General features: G+C 31.9%; 1 protein-coding gene across 1 annotated transcript in view; it reads left to right on the forward strand.

Annotated features, from left to right (window-relative positions):
• LOC142329374 (pickpocket protein 28-like) overlaps positions 1-7,045 on the forward strand; it is a 102,787-nt gene extending 95,742 nt beyond the window's left edge. Inside the window, exon 11 of the mRNA XM_075373913.1 lies at positions 1,890-7,045. Within this exon, the coding sequence (XP_075230028.1) occupies positions 1,890-2,047 (158 nt within the window). The 3' untranslated portion in view covers positions 2,048-7,045. The remainder of the gene's footprint in view (positions 1-1,889) is intronic.
• Positions 7,046-22,429: the final 15,384 nt, after the last annotated feature.

Consider the following 22,429-nt stretch of genomic DNA (forward strand, 5'->3'; position numbering starts at 1 on the left):
TTTTGATAACAGTATTTAATATTTTACTCTTTTTTGCATCTTTGTCTGCAAATGAATGCAGTTTACTCACATGAACTTTTTCTATATCACTCATTCATTGATTATAAGAAATATTTGTCAATGTCTTTAGGCAAGTATTTTCAAATTGCAATTATAAAATAATAATGGTTTGGAATAATGACTCTGCAGTAGCTGGAGTGTTTTTTTTTTGCATGTGTTAAAAACTGAAAAAATATTATAAAGAACAATCAATATTTTATCAATATTTTGCAGTATTCATAAGTTGTTTTGGTTATTTTAGTTTCCATCAATACTTATTTATTTATTTATTCTCCTCTGATACAAACATACATGCACAAACATGTTTGTATGATTTTATCTGCTTACAGTATATTTTGATGTGTTTCTTAGTTACCATCTTATTAAAGAATTTGTAAAAATTATCTAAATATATATTAAATGTGATGAGTATAAATATGAGGTCTGTAAATAAAGTAATAAGACTATTTTTTTTTGGCAGCCAAAGTGGCAACACTGTAAAGATACTAGTAAACATATGGTTATATGAACAGCTGATGATTTATATTAGGTATTAGTATTTTGAATCTATTATTGCCACATGAGACAAAAACAAACATTTTATGAAACTAGATTTTGTTGTGCATTACAAAAATGAAAAAGGAGTGATACTAATTTTAGCAACAATGAGAATTCTACTGAAACTTTTTCAAAATTGAAAAGAGCATATGGAGATGATGCTCTGTCATGAGCCCAAGTTTTTCGGTGGTTTAAAGTATTTTCAGATCGCCAGGAATCAGGTGCAGATGATCCACGCTCTGGAAAACCATTAACGTCAAAAAGTGATGATAATGTTGAGCGAGTCAGAGACTTATACAATACGGTCGGCGATTAAATGTCAGAATGATTGAAGAACAATTGAATTTGAACCATACCACAGTGCATAAAATTTTTACAAACGAATTGGACATGAAAAAAGTTTGTGCAAAATTGGTCCCAAAAAAACCTCACTGTTGAACAGAAGAACAACAGGGTGGAAGTGTGCTGTGATTTTCTCGGGTGAATTGAAACTGATCCTGATTTCCTAAAAAAATGTTATTACTGGTGATGAATCTTGGATATTTGAGTACGACCCAGAAACAAAATCCCAGAGCAAGGAGTGGCACACTTCAAACTCACTACGTCCCAAAAAAGCAAAAATGAGCAAATCAAAAATCAAAACCATGCTAATTTGTTTCTTTGATAGTAATGGCATTGTCCATAAGGAGTTTTTGCCTACAGGACAGACTGTAAATCAATATGTTTACTGAGAATTCTTGAAAGACTGCAGAAAAGAGTTGCCCGCATGAGACCAGCCATCAAAGACAATGGTGCTGCTTCATGACAATGCACCTTATCACACTGCACTCTCAGTTAACGAGTTTTTGGAAAAAGAAAAACATGCCTGTAGTTCCTCAACCACCTTATTCGCCTGACTTGAATCCCTGCAACTTTTTCTGTTCCCGACTTTAAAAAAGCACCTCAAAGGACACCATTTTGGAACAGTAGAAAACATTAAAAAAATATAACCGACCATCTGAAGGATATTCCGGTTTCTGAGCTCCAACACTGCTATATTAGTGGGAAAACCGTTTGAAGTGTTGTGTGATTTCCCAAGGGAACTATCTCAAAGGTGATGGAGTCCATGTATAATTGGATTGTAAATAAAAAGTTTTTCTGAACCAGTCTCATTACTTTATTTATTGATCTTGTATGTCATACTGTAAGACAATGTTAATTTGTAACTTATTTAACTATTTAATTATTAACTATATAATTATTGTAACTTGTTTAATTCATTTATAAAGTGAGATTAATTTTTACTGTTTTAGCTGGTTGTGGTGGACTTTTAGGACTTTGCAGTGGATTCAGCATCTTGAGCTTGGTTGAAATAATTTATTATGTTACTCTTCGACTGTATAACAACAAGAGGCAAGATCTTAAATTGCATGGGACTCCTAGCAATAAAAAAGTCAAAGCTTCAGTTTAATATTCATTTTTCAACTTGATTGTACATTTATTTGTCATCTACTTTATACAAATAGTTCACCATATACTTGTACATGCTTTTGGCATTTACACAAGGTATGACTTTCCATACGTGAATTCTGTATAATATAATTCATACAAGAGTATAAGAACATTAACACAGGCAACAAAGCTCCTCAGATTCTTTTTCTACAGTATCTGTAGTAACCATAAGAGTGTTTTATTTACCTTTAATATTATTTATCTACTGATTCCATATTCATAATAGATGATAAACTGATAGCCTTGCACCTTTAAAAGATTTTATTTAATTGTTCTGATTTTAGTGCTGAGATCACAAGCTCACAGGATGAAGACAAAGCTGATTGTTTTTGTGCTAAAAGAAACATGCTTCTCGATTCCTACTTCTGGATTCCTTAAATTTTATTTATTAAATAATAATTTTTTCAATCATTGTTTTCTTCAAAAGAAGGAAAAAATGAACAATAACTTAAAGCACTCAGAAAATATAATTTCATTATAGTTTTCATCTGTTGCCTACGTCCCATAAGAGTCTGCCTTCAGTCTACTTCTGATAAAAGACAGTAACTTCACTGCTTTTCCTATAAAGAACACTTTTTATACAGTTAATGTGGTTTATATAAAATATAGGTGAATTATTGTTTATTAGATGGCAAGCATAAACAGAAATGTAAAGATTAATCAAAATTATTCATATGGAAGATATTGTTTTTATGAATTGTAAACCCTAATTGCTTACAATGATATTTTTAATTTTTTTAAATTATTTTTAATTTTAGTTGTTTTATAAATAATGACAATATAATTTTAGTTTCTTAAATTTTGTTTGTAACATTGACCAACAATTGCTAGAAAACTGCAACTAATTATCATTTTGGTCATTCACTACATGCTATAATTTGTTAAAAATCATTACCATTAGTACATAATTTTCGTACTTGTTTAACTATAATGTACATATTTGTTTTGTATCAAGCAAATTTTATCATAATAAATAAGTAAGTTTTATCAATGTAATTTTCTTTTAAAGAATCTGTAACAACCAAAAACAAAAAAGGTGTGATTAGGATCAAAAAATATTTGTTCATTTCAAAGATGTCTAATGCCAATTAGACATCTTTAACCATAAATTAAAACAGGGTATTATTTTTGAGATAATACATATAATTTATTATTACATATCTATACATATCTCAGATTTCACTGATATAGAAGCTGTATGTTTATTATATACCAAATAGTTATTTTATTAAAATATTCCATATTAACAGCTATAATGCATAAAATGGGATGAAACCTGGCTTAATGAATCATATTTCATCATGAGTAATCACAAAAATCAGATGATCGGCTAATTTTAAAGCTTTTTCTTTTCTAAATTAATTAGTATACACTGCATAATAAAAGTAATATTAATAAAGAAAGTATACAATTTTTACTAGATTTTTCACATAGTCAACTCTGATACAACATATCTCATGTAATTTGACAAAAAATTTCCTTCTGGAAACACATTCTTGCATTTTTATTTTTGTAGTATGTTAGTGTGGTTCAATACTAGTATACAAAATTTCTAAAAACCTATTAAAGAATTTATAAGAAAATTGTATAGCTGTTTTCAAGGTGCACTGTGAATTAGTTCATACACTGTCATCCTTCTGTTAATGAGGAAGTACAGAAAACTTTGATAAAATTTTAGTGCATTCAAAGTTTTTTGGAATAAAAAGTATGTACATTGAGAAAAGAATCACAGATTCATTTTAGGTTAAGAAAGAACAAAATGTGCTAGCATAATAACAAATGTAATCATTGTACTAAATATACCCTAAATGATCATCTATTTCATTTTGCTCTGATATGTAACACACCTAATAACTTTATTAGTATACTGATGATAAATAATAAAATGGAAAATAACTGGAAAATTCCAAAATAGGTTCAGAAAAATAGCAGGTTGGTTAATGGAATGAATACATGATTATTATCATAGTTAAATGTTGAATTCATAAAATATGCATCAAATGAACATAGAAAGACATAGTAAAGTTCTGTGGGTAAACATAATACAATATATTATCTTGACTGCATAGCAGAATAATAACTTATAAAGAAAATAAACAATGATTCATAAGAAAAGACTTCTACTAAATTTAATAGGCATTTATAGTTTAAATTACGATCTCATCTAATAATGTTCTTAAAATTTCAGTTCTGTCAGATACAACATCTTGCTGGACTGAGAGGGAAGACAGAAGAATGATTTTTTTCCGTTTGTATCCTAAGACTCAGTATACAACACCACACAGGTCCTTATTGCCCTGTTCCTTAACAAAAAAACACCATGGATCTCTCTTTGCCTTTCTAACTTTATGGAAATAAAGTGACCTACAATCTCTATATTCTACAATCAGTATTGCTCACTGTTTAAGGTCATCCTCACATTGAGAAGCTCACCTGAGATGGCTTACAGACTGCTTTAGAGTAGTTAACTCTGGTCTACATGGAGCAATTCTCTTTCGACCAGAACTGCGAGGAATGGAATTCACTGAGACGTCAGTGAGTGCCAAAGATAACCTCTCTACCAAGTCTTCTAACTCCATAGCCGCTAGGCTCCATTCCAAAACATGAAACTTACCAAAAGCATATCGACAAATTTATGCCAATCTGCTCTCCTGTGCTATACAGAAAACACCCCTACTGAACAGGAACAGCACATCTATAAAACTCTCTTGTCTCACCAATAATCTGAATAACTATCAACCGATGATGATCACTTGAACAATCATTACACTAGCGGAAATATCTCTATTGACAGTGACATTGATGTTAGTACCATCAAACAGTCTTCTGCCATCCACCATCCCAGCATATGTGGATAGCTTATCAGAAATATTTAAACCTCCACCATGCTGAGCAATAAATCCTTCCACCAATTTACCTCTGTTATCTGTGAAATCATTATGCCACAAAAGTGATTTCTCATTTACATACACACCCAATACAATCAGAATATTACTTACAAATCTGTTGATTTTGTCCCAAATGCCTAAATGATGTTCAGCAGGGTCCCTATATTGGAAATAGGAACTCAACATTAAGATGTAAATTTTGAAAATGAAACCTAACATAAACATGATGAGGATCTGAGAGCTGCCACAAGATGACACAATCTAGTTGTCTCCACCACAGGACTTTCTGGACAAAGAAATTTTTGTCTAGCTCTGATTTTGATCCCTAATCAGAACCATAAGCTCTTTGTCGGCTGGATGACAATCAGTGTCATTTACGATTACTCTTGGATGCCTCTTTCATTTTGAATCTCTCCTTGTAACTATTTTTTCACTCTTAAGGGAGTCTGAAATAATTTTGACTGTATTCTTGCCATCAGCAACAAGTAATATTTTCTTTGCTTCCCTAATATTTCTGAAGTTTAAATGAAACCTTTTATTTCATAAAGCCACCTGAAAGTTATATATCTCTTTAAACATCTTTGATGAGCCCATCTTCTTGTTCAAAAAGATTACTTCAGGCTGCCTCTGAAACAAGCTATTTTTCTTGTGGACTCCTATCTACAGTTTGGAACCTCCATGAAGATTGCCATTTGAACCTATTTTCTTGCAGCTGCTTCAACTAACTTCACAATTGTTCACAAATCTTTGTATCCTTCCTTCTATGTTACTCTTATCCATCTCATGTGTAATCTACCTCTACCTCTTACATTTAGGGATTCCACTCTAAACTCTTCTCCTCAATGGCATTTGATTCTTTTGAAAGAGTATGGCCAGTTAATCTCCACTTTAACAGCTAATCAACACATTATTCCTTCCAATTTTTACTACTTTGATACTTCCCCATTTGTGTTTTCATCATTCCATTTAGTTTTCTTGGCAAGGACTTGCTTATAAGAGCTTACTAACTTCAAGAAAACTCTCTTGAAATTGGAACCAAAATTCTCCTTTAAAACTTTCAAAACTGCTTTAATAGTAGGGCTCAAATTTTGCCATTATAGTGAAAACAAAACGTAAAAACATCTATTCCACAGGAAACTTTTTTTTTGTAAATTACATGGTCTTCAATTACTTGCTTAAAAAATCAAGTAATATTTTTCAACTAGAAAGGAGCCTGAATTTTTTTATATGGATATTGCATAATACGAGATTAAAAAATTTTTTTTTTTAAATTGTGTGCTCTGTTTTTGTGACTGTTCATTGATAAGAATTGTGGCTTCATTGGCAGGCTTCATCTTTAACTTTAGCCACTATTTAAGGCTTTGTCTACATATTCTGTGGTACAGAGATTGCAGCAAATTATTTGCAAAAACATTTAGATATTCAATAACTCCATTTAATTTACTATGGGCTGTAAATTGAGCCGTAGACAACAGAGAAAAGAAAATAAGTAATGTGATTGTAATACTTCAGTATGGCGAATTTCTTGTTTCCTTCTTGATTTTATTAGAATACAGATTACAAGGAGTAAACAATTCGGAGATGTATCAGTTCTTTTTTCTTTTATAAAATTAAATGGCTGACTGTTTGATGTAAATATAAATATTTAATTAAAATTAAATAAGAAATTAATCTAAATTTATATTTTCAGATTCTATAACAATTGTTTTGGTAAAAATGATGTATTATTATAATTATGATTAAAAATTAACTTAATAGATTTTATCTGTCAATATTAACTATATTTTAACTATTCTAACTTAAGCAAGCTAATGTTGAGCGTAATGGATGTGCATTCTCGCAGTGGGCTGCACCACATATTTGCTAGCACTGTATTTGGGTTGCATTTCCATTTTCATGTGCTTAGATATAATTTTGTCATAATCTATTTATTTTTTATAGATTAAAAAAAATTGATCTATAATTTGCCCATTTATATCTCTATTAGATAATTAGATTGTAAGCATTAGAAAATTATTTACACTGTGTAGTACAAAACAGTCAATTCATTTCATAAATTAAAGCATATGTTAAAAATATTTTCTCTTATTTCTTTAGTAAATATTAATAACGAAACATATATCCTGAACCAAACATCCTAAATTTCATAAGATATAAATCTCCTATTTCAAGACCACCAATAACACTGAGGAACAAGTTTTTTCATACAAGGAATGAAATATGTGATCCTAATAAAAATTTCATACTGAATTCAGTTATTTAAATAGATTTTCTGCATCATCCATTTTTTTATATGTCAGTAAAAGCAAGCATCAACAGCTATGATCATCAGCCTGGTGTAAATTGGTGGCATATGAAAAAATGCCATACCAATGTTAGTTGTTTTCCTTTTGTGTTTGGTATTTAGACATCCCTCTTTAGTTTCCAACAGTAATCTGCGAGCATTCTTGTGCATCACTGTCGCTGGTAGCTGTTTTCCACAGATAATTGTTCATCATGCTCATCAGCAAGGTGCCAAAATTGTCTGGAAGGAAATCCAGGTGTGAGTAATAGAAAATAATTTTTAGGGTATATTACACCCCACAACATTTATATGACTAATAGTTCACTCAGAATTGCAGTAGTTTGAAGATTTATGATTTCCTAAAATGTTTTGCATAATAATTTAAATGATCTCCATGCTGACTTTTCAAATTTGGACAGTTCTTTAAACTATCCATTTCTAATCAAAGTTCCTATTTGGGGACCACAAAAATTCCCTCCTTGATTTTACATCACTAACAAAAGGGAATTTTTATTTCAATGAATGAAATCCAGTAGGATTTTTATCTATTGCCTTAACAAAGTTTTTGAAAAGCTCTAATTTTACATGGAGTGGAGATGAAAGAATCATTTCTGAGTTGATAGTGGGGGATGCACAACATTTTTCTGTCCAGGCATAAATGCTTTATGTTTTGGACATTCCTTCCTGATATGGTGATTTTTCTTTTTCCTGCTGTTCTATTTGCACAAAAACCAACAAAATTTAGTGTTGCAGAGCTGCTAACCAATAACAAAATAATTTTTAAATCAAAAGGTACAGACCGATGGTACTTGTACTGAATTTTTTCTAACAGGATTTTCATGTTGTCATGTTAGTTGCATAAGTTATCAGCACAAAAGGAAATTTGTTTTCATTGTGCAGGACAAAAAAAAAAATCATTTTTACAGAATCAATGAACAGTCTCAATTATGTAGAGTTATATTCATGATGAAGTGCATCCATGACAGCACAAATATTGTTATAATACAATAAAATACTTTCTTCAAAATATATATCTTGAAACTCTTCCTGACAGTTATGCGAACATATTTTAGTGTCAGTAAGGAGAAAATTCCAGTCTTTCAATCTAGATCCCAAAAGCTTGTTTCTTTGAGAAGTTCAAATTCTGAAAAAGATTTTAATTCCTCTTGAGTTATCAGATGAGGTTAATGGGAATGTAGAATTATGCTTCAAAAGTGGAGTCATCTTGTTCCTTAGTCAAACTTCAGTGGCTACCTCATATTTGAATCATCTTCTAAAATTAGATGTATTGGAGGATATGCGGTGCAGGTAATTCATGAGGCACTAGCCTTATGCCAGTGTCATCTGCCATCTTAGCAGATGGTAAATTTGGGTTCTGCACTGGGTGTTGGGATTTTTTAATTATTAGTTTTTTTTTTTTTAATACAGAAATAACAATGTGAAAAATGTTCTAGTTTCATACCATACCATCAGTATGACAAAACACATTTAATAACTACCTTAGCTCAGTCTTAGATGATTCACATAGGTCGAACTGCATATATGAGGGCCCCAGTTCTTATCTCGATCTACAACTTTAGATCCAATATATAACTCATAAATATTTTAACTAATAAAAGTCAAACTTCATCTTTGTTCTTCAAACATCAAATCCCTACACACATAAAAGTTGTCCAGATAATTTACACACTTCCATGGAATGTTTATTTATTAACACAACATACCTGATATTGTAACTGTAAATCACAGAACAGGCTGAAACCATGGAACCTGCATAAACAGCGAACGTTTAAACAATATTAGCATGTTAATTGTATGACAGAAGACTGCTCTGTATAACATGACAGAACCTTAGGTAAATGAATCATCGTGCAAATACAGTGATAGTGTATTTCATAATGTTATGATTGATTGTACTCCTCACTCTGTAGTTATTTAAAATATACTTTTATGTACTGTTACCACATATATGCCTAATTTAACATCAGCAGACAAAACGACAGCAGCTCGGATGTCAGCACACAGATGTCAGTTCAGTGTACGTACATGATTGCCCAAGCATCACTCCCACCACATAGCTAGCTGACTGTGCCAATCTCCCACTCGCAGGCTCCAATAAAAGAGCGTACATGAGAGTGAAGTTTCAGTTCATCGACTACCACCTGGAGAAGACCAAGAAGAAAAAGATAGAAGTTCCCTGGCCCTGGCCTGGCTGTAATGGGGACCCAACTGCCAGCCCAACTGACCCAACTGATTTCGATGGATGAGCTGCAACTCCCTGACTACAAACAGAGACCAGCTTCCTGACCCAACAGCTCTTCTCGGAGCTAATGCAAAAACAGCCCTTCTCAGTCCTACCATAAGGTTTTAAGGTGCCATGTGCCATTGAAGCCATTCAGTGACAGTAAATAAGTTATCCCTAAAAAAATGTAAAATTTTGCAAAAGCATTATTTCCAAAATATTATCACAAAAAACTGTGGATGATTGAAAAATCCTGATTGTATTTTTGAATTTAGTATAAAAAGTTACATTTAGTTTATAATAAAACTTTCAAGTGACAAAAAATGTGTTAATTAGTATTATTCATAAAATATGATAAAAGTAATTGTATTTTATGTTTATTAGAATCATTAGTTGTAAATATTAACAATACACATATATATAAGCTTACTTACAACTACACACATGAAATGCATACTGTACTTAAAAATGACAAATCGTAATAACTATGGAATCAGGGGAGCTACTTAACAACTGGTTAAAATCATATTTAACTGAGTGTAAACAGATGGTTGTCATTTTATCTTTCAGTAATAAGACATAAATCTTTCATAAAAAGATATAAATCCTTCTTTCACAATGTTACCTATATCGATATTAGCATAAGTTAATAATGTTAATAATTATCTTATGCTATCTGTTGAATTATCTATTCAACAGAATTAGAGAATTCTGCAGTAGCACAACAGAAAACCATGTTAACTATAGATATGAATAAAATCATTGAAGTTTACTTTTATCCTCATTAATTATAATAAAATTAATACTTTTATATCAAAATGAGTTTTAAAGTTGTAAATATAGACTGTCAGATCTTTGGCAGAGGTAAATATGATTCTTTGTGACCAATATTTTTGTAAATTAATAAATATAACTAACTATACATATATTATTTATTTAATCTATTTGTATATTCAATGCTCTATCTATTGATACTTGTCATTAGATTTGTGGCCTTCCAGTACAGACATCTCTAAAAAAAAATCAGTCAGTTCTTTACTACATTTAAGTGTTCTCAATTCAAAACGTAACACATACAGGAGCGATGATTTTAATTCTGAAAAGATGTTCTGCAAGGCAGTCATGACCCGTAGTCATTCTGAAGACTGCCACAACCTCTTCTGGAGCAAATGGCAATAAGAACCGTTATGGTCTCTCGTTTTGGTAATTGAGAATTCTGGCTGCTTCCTAGAGGATACAATTATATTTCTGAATATTCTCCTGTTAAACATTAAGAAGACACGCTTTATTCTAATACGACATGATTCACACTAAACACAACGAACCAGAATTATTTTTCATGACAGGTTTCTACCACATCATTCGGCAAAGTGACGGTATTATGGAATTGAATTCAATAAAAATTTTTACGTTTGCTTAGGAGAAAATCTAATAAAGAACAATGCAGACATGCATACAAAGCAAATTACATGAAAATGAGAATAAATAAATATATAAAGTTGAAATAATATAGGTCGTCACGGTTAAAACGATTTATGCAACTCCGTTGCCAAATGTAAAATAAATTAACTTCTCAGCAAAGCAAAGGGACTGTTCTGCAGCAGCATCAGCTATAAAAGGAAACAATATTGACGGCTAAAATTTTGTGTATTGAGAATTTTGCAAATGTCGACATTTTAAAACCACCTTACCAAAAAAAAAAATTGCAGAAATTTCAGGAAGGTGTATGTTGTATGTTAGCCTACATTTTGCTTAAGTCTCCAGACTAACCGAATGACTCTTTTATCATCAAAGTTATGTCGTATATAAATTTCTAAAAAAAAAATTAAAATTTTAGTTTAAAAATCTGGAATCCATTTGAGACCCTTGATCCTCAGCTACCTCATTTATTAACAACCATGACTTGAAAAACTGTTAAAAGTATCAGAAATTATAAAAGAAAAATATGAAGTTTTTAAGTTTGGTGTTTATCAACAAAAGCCCCTATTTTTACTTCCTTGTACGAAGTAAAGGAAATATTGTGATCGCGAAACATTTCGTTTTCAGATTTCAACGGAAATATCCGTTGACCATCCCTGAATCCATTTTGACTAGTTTTGGCGTGATGTCTGTACGTATGTATCTGCAATAACTCAAAAAACGATTAGCCGCAAGATGTTGAAATTTTTGATTTAGGATTGTTGTAACATCTAGTTGTGCACCTCCTCTTTTGATTGCAATCGATTGAACCAAAAGTGCCCAAAATACAAAAGAATTTGGATTTTGAACTTTTTATTAACTGCAGTAATGCTCTCAATGAGAGCTTTTCAACGATATATCATTATTTTCATTGGTTCCAGAATTAAAGCTAAATAAAATTTTAATTAATGAAATATTTTGATTTTACAAGGGGAAGACACATCGATTTGATCCGACTTCATTTCCTTTTATATTTTTAACTTTTTTTTTTTTTTAATTTAGATTTATTGATCTATTAATAATTATTAACCTGTGATTGTAAAAAAAAACTTTACAATAAATGATAATCCAATAATAACAATAAAAAAAAAAAAAAATCTGAGGTTATTAGTGAAATAAAATTCAATGCACTTTTAAATATGTGTATACGTAATAGGCGTAAAAGGAAGTCATATCGTGTTCACATCAGATGATTTTTAACCTTTTTTAACTTAAATATATTGATTTATTAATATATATTAAACTCTGATTATACATATATATAAAAAGATATATAATAATTCTATAATAACAATAAAAGAAAAGATAACAGAAGTTATTAGTGAAATAAAATTTTATGTACTTTTCATTTTAAAAAATGTGTATATGAATAGTACGGAAATAGGGGTTCGGCGTCAAAAATGACGTCATCCAACGGAAACGTTGGATGACGTCATCCAACGCCTCCAACGCCATGGATGACGTTGTTTGTGTTAAGTGTTGTAGTCCTTAAAAGGACTATTTACACATTACATGTCCACTACGGTCACGTAATCTGCCAATCCACCAAATATATAATTATCTAATGCCATCGATAATTCAAATACATCGTCTTCTTCTTCAAAATTTGGATAAGACCAAACACAAACGAAATAAAACTTTTGCGGTACCAACGCACTATATCGTTTTAAAAATTGATACGTTTGATCTTTCTTTATGGTGCTTTCATCCGAATAATAGTAAATTGCTCTACTATGCGTTAGAATAATATTAAGAGTTGTTTGCCAGCTTAATGCTTGTAATGACTGAACACCAGTCATATATTCGCGTACTTTTCTTTCCTTGATAGACATAACAAACGCTAGTAGTGAACACCGTAAGGTCTGACAAGTGAATGAAAGTTACAATTTCCACACCACCCATGAGGTATGTAACATGGAGCGTTGAGATTTTTTTAACGAGTGATCTCTCCCCGAGAGGCCTATAAACACTCGACGTATAGTTTTACAAACTTACTTTTTAATCTTCAGTGAAGCCGTCTTCTTTCATTCTGCAGTAAGTTAATTTCATCGGATGATGTCTTACAACGGTCATTTCGTCATCGGTAAATCTATTTGTATATTTCAGTGGTAAATAGATTCGAAAGTAACCAAGTTCATCTGCTTCGGTGTCGTACAATATGGCGCAAATACGATACTCATATAAAGATGTAAATACCTTTCTCATATCCAACAATACGTAGTCTACTCCGACATGAAGATCGGACAACTTTTTCCACGGTATTTTGTTGAGAAAACAATCTTCATCATTGAAAGCGTTAACAAATGATATGGCATCTATCATCACACCCGCAGAGCTTACACTCAAATGATTTGTTAACGATGGTACCGTGTAGATATTTATATCCCCTCCACACCCCCTTAGCAATTTTGCAAAGTAATCGGTAGGGTTCATTACCGTCAATAACTCTACAGGCAAACGGATTTTCCCATAACACTTCGTATTTATTTGCACGTACCATAGCGTACATTCTTTTTACGTTTTCAATAATCAAATCGCACGAACACAAGTATTCTGGTAGTCCACGTCCGCAATAGTCGAATTTCTTACAATCGATAGCATGTGTTTTATTATCATCATTATCATCACCACCACAGTGAACAGAGTGAGTGACAAGCATTATAAAACAATATTTACAAATATACGATGCAATAAACTTCAATTCGTTAACCGAATCGGTAAAAGTCTTCTCCATCGCTAATACAAATCCGATAATTTTTTTACAGAAAAACAATATCTCTTTATAATCGTTCAAGTTACGATTGGTCTTTGCCATTCTTTCGTTAAGTTTTTTTATTTTTTTGTCAAAAATATGTTCATATCACACTCGCTCACCACAATCCAATCAATCATATCTGTCAGCTCATTTTCAATATCTTGAATGTTTTTTTTTGTACGGTATTCCTAAAAGTACGGTATTTGGTAAAGTCTACGTTTCTGTAATTATTGAAATCGGAAATTGAACCGTTAGTATATCCTTTAAATGCGTCATATTTGTTATCGGACTAGTCGGTAAGAAAGTCACCATCCATGTGGACACTTCCATCGTTAAGGCTTGAATGATTGTCTACTACTTTGTGGTTTTATATTATACCTTACCCCCCCCCCCCCCCCGCTATAACGAATATAATGTCCACATATTCCGTCTACGGTATCGAATTTTAAACTGTCTAAATATTCTTGTAATCCGTTGTAAAGTTCAGCGTCGTAATTGAAAACCACTCTAACGGTATTGAAACGGTGTAGGTCTGGGGTTATACTTGTTGCGTGTGGAAACGCAGCGGTTGTAAGTTTCATAAGATGACGCAACGTTCTTACGCGTCGATTCGGAAAAAATCTAATCGTCCACACCGATGCGGCTATATCAACATCCATCGCTAAACTGCGGATGGAATTGTACATCGGGAGGTCTTTTAAGGGGAAAAAATCTGATTACGTTTCCACACCACCCACGAGGTACTAACCGTGGCGCGTTGAGATTTTTTTTACATGAGTGAAATCTCTCCCCAATAGGCCTACTGTAAAACACTCGAATCTTTTTTTATATATATTTTTTTTGCAAACTTTTGTAAGTAGTTCAGTTCAAGCATAAATAATATTCCTGGCATAAAACCAAGATGGAAGGCTATAACTGTAATTGTGATCTCTAACCAAAGAGTTGATTCATCAACATCTTGCAGCAGACTGAGCTCTACAGCGGTTCTCGACGTAGAACAACATGTTCAAACGAAAGCGGTACGTTTTCCTTGATGCAGTCTTGACAACGAGTTGAGTGGTGATGCACATCCATCCTTTCGTTACACCAACAACATTTTACACACAATTCGTTAAAGGAATAGTAATAACCGTTTTTTGCCAATTCGTCTTTGTTTTCTGCGTTTGTGTTCACAAACGATCGGGATCTTGTGTTCCCTCACAAGATCCAACGGCTTTTTACACAACTTCAACCACTCCATGTATAAACAACCGGATTGTAGCGCACATTTTCCACTCGGCTTGTGCGCGGTGTGGTACGGACAATTTACGATAAAGTTTCATTTCGGTTTCGGTACGTCGTCCGGTATTTGACGAACATCGTTATGAAACCGACGCAAAAATTCCACTTTCTCCAGCCCTTTGGTGTATATCGTGGCAAACTGCGAACATAACTCCTTCATGATATCGTCGTTGTATACGATTTCGCCGTAATTCCAATCGATTTTGTCTCCAATCAAAATTCCTCTCCAACCATCGGCCATCCGTTTGTATTTAGATGTCATCTCGGACTTTGGGTACGGTGATCAAAATTGAAGAATCATATAGCATCCATTACCGACAACAGCAAGTTCTTTAACCATAAACTCACCTCGTTTGCCGAGAAAGCCGTGATACTCGATAACTCCTTCCATGACGATTGCTCAACCGTGAATGAAGTCACCGTGATGTGTAACCACCGACGATGTCTACGAAATCACAATGTTGGTGGTGGGGGATACCCCTCCGTTCTCCTCCCCCTTATCCCCCTTCTTGTTCTTCTTATTTTTATTGGTCTTTGGGATCGTCTGTTCAACTGAAGAAGGTTTATCATACGATTTTGTCGTCTGGCGAATAAGAACCTCCTCCTTCCATGACGGATGCCCAACAACTACTGATTTGTATGCGCGCAGTCGGATTAAGCCTTTTTATACTTTCAAAGTAGAAGTGGTGAGGGTAACCCCCTCCACAGTTTCTTCTTCCTCTTTTAAAAATTCATCATAGTCAATCATCATCATTATGTACATGTGACGTTATGTTAGGTAATGAGATATTGGTATTAGTAGCATTTACTATTGGTAACACTGTTGCCTTTGCTGAAGGTAATGATGACGTAACATTCACTTTGGTTTTCTTCAATGCGATTTTGTCGTGTAATGTTACGTTTGGTAATGAGAATCTCGTGTTAGCAACATGAACCGTTGGTAACACCCTTGCTTTTTCTGAAGGTAGTGATGCAGTGATGTTACTAACAGTATCAGAAGACTTGTTTTTTGAAGATGATGATACGGTATTGTTGTAAAAAATGGACAACGCTTCCACGGTACGATGAATTACACCATGTTAACGCTACCGACGGCTGTGACGAAGAGAAAATAATTTTCCATCTTATCGGTTTCATATTCGGACATGGTACCGGGTAGATGTTAAATAATATTGACACAAGTAATCCGATTAATAAGCCTGTTTTAAATACTCCCAATGTTACCAACCACCACTTAAACGACCAGCAGCACCATCGTGATGCTGAAAGTTCATCTTTTTTCATCATCAAATGTAAACGTTTCCGTCATTACATAACCTTTTTCACTATTCCGGTAAGCGGAGTGTACGTGACGATGCTATCATGTATAATGAGACAGTAGGCGGTCGTGTGAGCGGGTATATTGTTTTTGGTCTTGAAATCGATACGCACATCTACTGTTCCTGTTTTAAGCGATTCGTTCTGACGGGAACAGTCGATAACTATTAATGGTACACTGGCTTTGAAATCTGCCAAACTGTAAGCGGGTCACTCGTCGTCCTGTTTGTTGTAATAACCGGACCGAAAGCTGGCGAACATTTCATACATCATATTCACATCACCCTGTATACTGTCGTACGGATAGTATTGCGAATTCAAATACAGACGAACGTTTACCAATTCGCACATATCGAAGAGCGTCAGTGATTTTGTAGCTTTATCTTTTCTGTCCGTCTGTAAACCGAATATCATGTATCTCGGTTTCTCCGTTTGCGCACATGTCTTTACCGTCCATGAATGTATGTTTGTTTGTGGTAGTGCCGGATATTCGTGGATTTGCCATGTGCGAAAAGCTATCGCTAACGGTCTATCTCGTTACAACAACTCACCAAAGTTTTGATCAGATGAATGAAAGTAACAGTCAGATGAATGGTATAGGAACGCACACGGGACAAACAAACAAACATTCATCAAGATATCAGATAAGATAAATTGTCAAAAAACACTAAAAAATATATTTGATATTCAGCTCTACAAATAAACCTTCACTTTGTTGATCAGAGAAACTAGTTGTTTAATGAAACCATTACTACATGGGGAAAACAGCTAAATGGGATTCAGTTAACCATCTCCAGAATCAGATTTTATGTGATTATAAAAGATGATCTTTCATAAATATTCATAATATTCTGTTTTTATATTATTAGGAGTAAATGTATGAGGTTTAATACAATTTTTAAGTTAGACACCCTGAAATCTAAAACCAAGGAGAAAACCTTCCTCTCTTCACTGGCTTTATGGCATTAGAACCAGCAACAGACTTTCTGAAAGTTCCTCAGTTATGTTGTAATACTCTATTATTATTAGTAAAGTCAAGAAGAAAACCCTTTTGTATCTTCTGTTAAGGATAAAATCTCAGTAGTATTGTTTAAAATTTTTTCTGGTGATTGTAATAATATACTGTAACTTTATAGTAAAGCAATTATTTGATTATTTTATAATTGTATGAAGGTTAGATTTGTTTAGACTAAGATGTGATTATGACAGATATTACCTTATTCTAGTAAGTTGTATATCTATAATAAGGTAGATACCTTATTCTATAGAGGATGATTCATGTAATTTTACCGGTGCTTTCTGAGCTCATTTTACTAATGAAAATAATGAAAAAGGTTCATATAAAGATGGATCCAGAAATGCTCCGTTAGCGAGTTAATGGTTAACAAAAGATTTAGGTCTAATGTCTGGGCAAAGAGTGAAATAAAACCATACTGAAATTCTAAGAACCCAAATTAAGGGATAAACTTGGTGGTTTCTTATGGTTTTTGATTTGAAAAATTGAATAAACAGGTTCCAGAACCCCATCTTCAGCAGTTTTCATAATATTCTATGTAAAAGGTAAAAGTCTGTTGTCTAAAAACACTTTTTTTTTACATTTGTAACACAAAAACTTTGTTAAATGACTAATAAATATGCAGAATTTGTTATCAAAACTTGTAGAGAATTTAATTCTGAGAAAACTGATGTAAAATAGCCCAATAAAAAACTATTACAAGTTCAAAAAATTTGATTATATTTTGAAGTTTTTTGGTTTGAAATCATTTAAAATATTGTTTTACTTAAAATAATTATCATTACTGTTGCAATAGAGAAACTTTACATGATATAAAAACTACTAATAGCATAAAATTTTTAATTCAGCCTAAAAAACTGAATTAGAACTAGAATAATCCTTTCATGGACTAACATTGTGTTTGTCAGTGTAATTTATGTTTCTCCTTATTTATCTGACTGCCAGCCAAACCTTACATTTTCACCAATTCTTTTATTACCTTTCAGACTGTTTTGTTTCACCTCCATGATTCTTTTTAGCTGATGGTTCCTCTCATGATGAAAGTAACATGGTGTAGCATTGCACACAGTATTCGGCGCGCATGCGTATACGGTCGTCCCAAAATCTCATTTTCTACCGGGTTATTTGAACATATAAGTAAGGGATTTTGGGACAAAAGGTCTTAGTTGTACAAAAATTTTAAATACATGATAATGATTAAACGAGCTAACAATCGAATATTTGTGAATGATTATTCACTTTCTATATGAATTAGTATTATTTGGTACTGATAAAGTTGTAATATTTATTAAAAATAATAAAAACATTTTGTTTAATAATCCTTAATAAAAGTAAATATTTTATACAAGTCTATTGATTCTTAATAGTATTGAAATTGATTGTTAATTAAAATAAAATTCAAAATAATGAGTGAAAACCTAAACAAACAAACAGGGGACACATCTTACGAAGTGCAACTGAGACAAAGTCTTCGTGTGGCGTGTGTGGCTCTATGATAACGACTCCTTTTGCTATTCGTGGGGTTCGGTATCGAACCACCGATAATTTTTTTTTTATGCTCATAAAATATTTTTTTTTACTAATATTATTTTCCATTTATTATGTGAAACTATTTAATGCTGTTAAAATGGAAAATCAACTAAATGGGAGATAACTTATTTCAAAATTTTATAACTAAAGATCTGATATTATTTATTTTGGTCAATCTTCGGAATTGTTGATTTTTTAGTTTAATTAAAAATATTATCACAAAACAATTTTAGAAAGAAATTGCTTTTAATAATCTAATTTACACGGAAAAATGAGATATTACTTATTTTTTTACGGTTACCAAAATGAATATTACTTTATAATACTGAAATAAAAATAAAATAAAAAGTTGTTGTTTAGTGAAAAGTAATTTTATATTCAATAAACATATTTTTCTAATGAGTCAAATGTAATGCAAGGGATTTTCTAGGTAAACCATTTTAAACCGCGTGCAATAAAGAGAACAATTGTTCTGCATTTAGGTTTGATATCTGAATCCGTTTGTTTTACAACTCTGACTCATTTTTTTACCTGGACAAAGCAGAAAAGAATTTTCTCTCTGAAGACACAATTCTGTTTTAGCTTTTACACGGATAGTTTGTCTCTGAATTTTCTCGATTTTATAACTACTCGCTTTTAAACAGTGTTTTTTTATACAAATTTATTCTAATACAAATGTAAATATGCCGTCGTGTTATTTCCCCAATTGTTTGAGCAGAACTGATTCACCAGCGAAAAAGAACGTGAAATATTTTCCGTTCCCGGAGAATGAAGCATTACAAAGTGTGTGGCTACAAAAATGCGGAAAATCACGTGATAATATAAAAATTGAGCATGGGAAGTTCAAAAGTGTGTTTTTTATCTGAATTTAAATTTTGATGAAATAAATATGATTAAATTTCGAATTCAAATGCCTGTATGGGAAAAATGAAAAGAATATGTTACTGGCTAATCGATCAATGGAATGAAATTTTCTCTGAACTTATTGACTTCATCTTCAATTATTATTAAATTTTTAGTTATAAAATTAATTACTCTAAAAAATTATATGATTTATACAAATTAAATGTTTGCATAGATGAATTGTCCCCCCAGGCTTCAATATAAAGTTAGATTGATTTTTCTAATACATGTTTGGTAAATCCTTTCGTATACACATGTATCTACTGAAATAATAAAGTTACGAAATTTGTGAAATATATATGAAAAATTTTCTATTAATGGGTGTGTGTTATAAAGGGACAAATACGACTCATTCGGCTGTTTATAAGTTAAAACTTTTACGCATTGAAACTCCGTATGAATTATTAAGAATATTGTAAAATAAGTTACTTGGATATTATGAATAATTTTATGTCAAGGAAAAAATATTGATATTTAAATGCAAAAAAAAATTGGCAATAAGACATGTAGTTGTATTATTTTGGATACTTTCGAATTCTTTCGAACTCTAGTCGGTTTTGTCCTCTTTGTTAACATTTTTTATTTTTCTTTATACTTGCAAAAGGGTCGGTTTTAGTTTTTATGTTAATGAAAAATATTTTTTTTTTTTTTATTTCATATAAAATGTTTCCATTATATTTTCATTTTGAATTAAAATAATTAAAGTTAATTATTTTCTGAACCGCTCTGTATCTAATAGTACATTAATAATTAATTCAAGGTAAATTGTTTATTAAGAAAAATTATTAGAAATTATTATATTGTTAAGAAATAAACGAAATTAATCAATCAGATCATAATTCTCGACTCCACATAAAGTCAATTAAATTTTATATAAAATAAACAAAAAAACCTACACTCCATATTTATTTGGAAGTGCGTGTACACGCACACGTGAGTACGGCACTTCCTATTTATAAATATTAGAGTAAAAATCCACGTTTCGACGCCAATTTTCATATACGTCAATAAATTTTATTCTTTTATGTTTCAAAAGTTTGTTTATTTTTGATAATTCTGCCTTTAATCACATTGATGTGTTGCTTCTGTTTGTGCGCCAACCGCATAAACGAATTTAACATCATGGCGGGAAAAGGATTTTGGGACGAGCCACTGCGCAACGCTGGGTGTGCGGCACCTTGTTACTTTGTTCCTTGTTCCTGTCTTATGTTTGCCTTAATGCCTATTCTCCAATATTCCTCACAATGATACTATTTATCATCCAAATTTTTAGCACACATTTTCATCATTTGTTTTCTTTTAACACTCTTTCATTTAATTTATTTATAGTTTCTTTCAGTTTCTAGTCTCCTTAATTCCCAAATTTTATTCTCTGCCTCTATATCTTTGATGTATTATCTTTTTTTTATTTTTTATATTGTAATTTAATACCAGTGGTCTACGTGTGTTGCTACACTTACACTTTTATAACCCTGCAATTCTTCACATTGTTTAAGAATTACAAGTTGATTTTCTTCTTTTTTATAATAGATGTTAACTATTGTTAAATCAAAAGCCATTCATGGTTTATTACCTTATCACCCTTTTCATTCATTGAACCAATGCTTTAGCTTCCACATACTTTTCTTTCTTCTAGCGCTTTTTTTTCCTTCATGCCTATTCAAAAAACCTCCAACAATTATCCTTTTGTTTCCCTGGACTTTCATCAACACTAAATCCAGATTCCTCTAGAATTTTTCATTTACTTTTCCTTCATTTCCTACCTGGGGAGCATACACAAAAAGGATTGTGACTAAACTGTATTCAATAACTAACTTAACACTACTGATAATGTAAGTTTCACTAATGTCTTCATCCAAAGTATTGTTCTTAGTTTTGCAGCTTTTACTTTTTTCTTACACATTTCTTTTGCAAATCTTTAAAAATTCCTGCTAAGCCCTCAAGATTTTTAACAGTAAAATTGTACAGAATTGTAAAAAACAAAACCTGTCTAGAAAAGTTGATAGTTTGAAAAAACTGATATTAAGTACCTAGGATAAACAGTACTACTCTACCTGAAAAGGATCTGATACTCTTAAGAAGAGGAAGGGTTCAAAAGGGTACTTATTTTTGTAAAATTATAGATAATTTGGTTACCACATCCTTATGTCAAGGATTAACTTTAATGGCAAACCAATTGATTTTAGACAGTTAGTGTTTTACTTAAATAAAAACTTTTTAATTGACATTCTCTTTGGGACTAGTTTGTTCTACCTGGTACCATTTATTTTGTCTTGACTGAAGATGTGGTTGACAGTTTATTTAATCAGGAAGACACTAAGTTGAGCATTCTTGATCCAGAGAATGTATTTTTAAAATCTAATTAAAGAACCTGTTAATTGCAGTTAGAACCCCTTGCAAAAATGTTGTTACTGATGATTGCATTAGTGATCAAAGATTTTTGATATGTTATTACTTCCATGCATTTATCCTTTATGAAAAACTACCCTTTTTCCTTTTTTGATTTAATCACCACTGCCATTACTGCGGCATTACACCTCAACTCATTCACCAGTCATCTTCTACACCTGCTAGGATACCATTGACAACCTGACAAGATTTTTGGGAGAAGGTGCATTTGCTAGTTACTGAAGACAAAATATTTTAATGCATCATCTGAAATGTTAGT

Source organism: Lycorma delicatula, chromosome 1, assembly GCF_047948215.1.
Source record: "Lycorma delicatula isolate Av1 chromosome 1, ASM4794821v1, whole genome shotgun sequence".
NCBI lineage: Eukaryota > Metazoa > Arthropoda > Insecta > Hemiptera > Fulgoridae > Lycorma > Lycorma delicatula.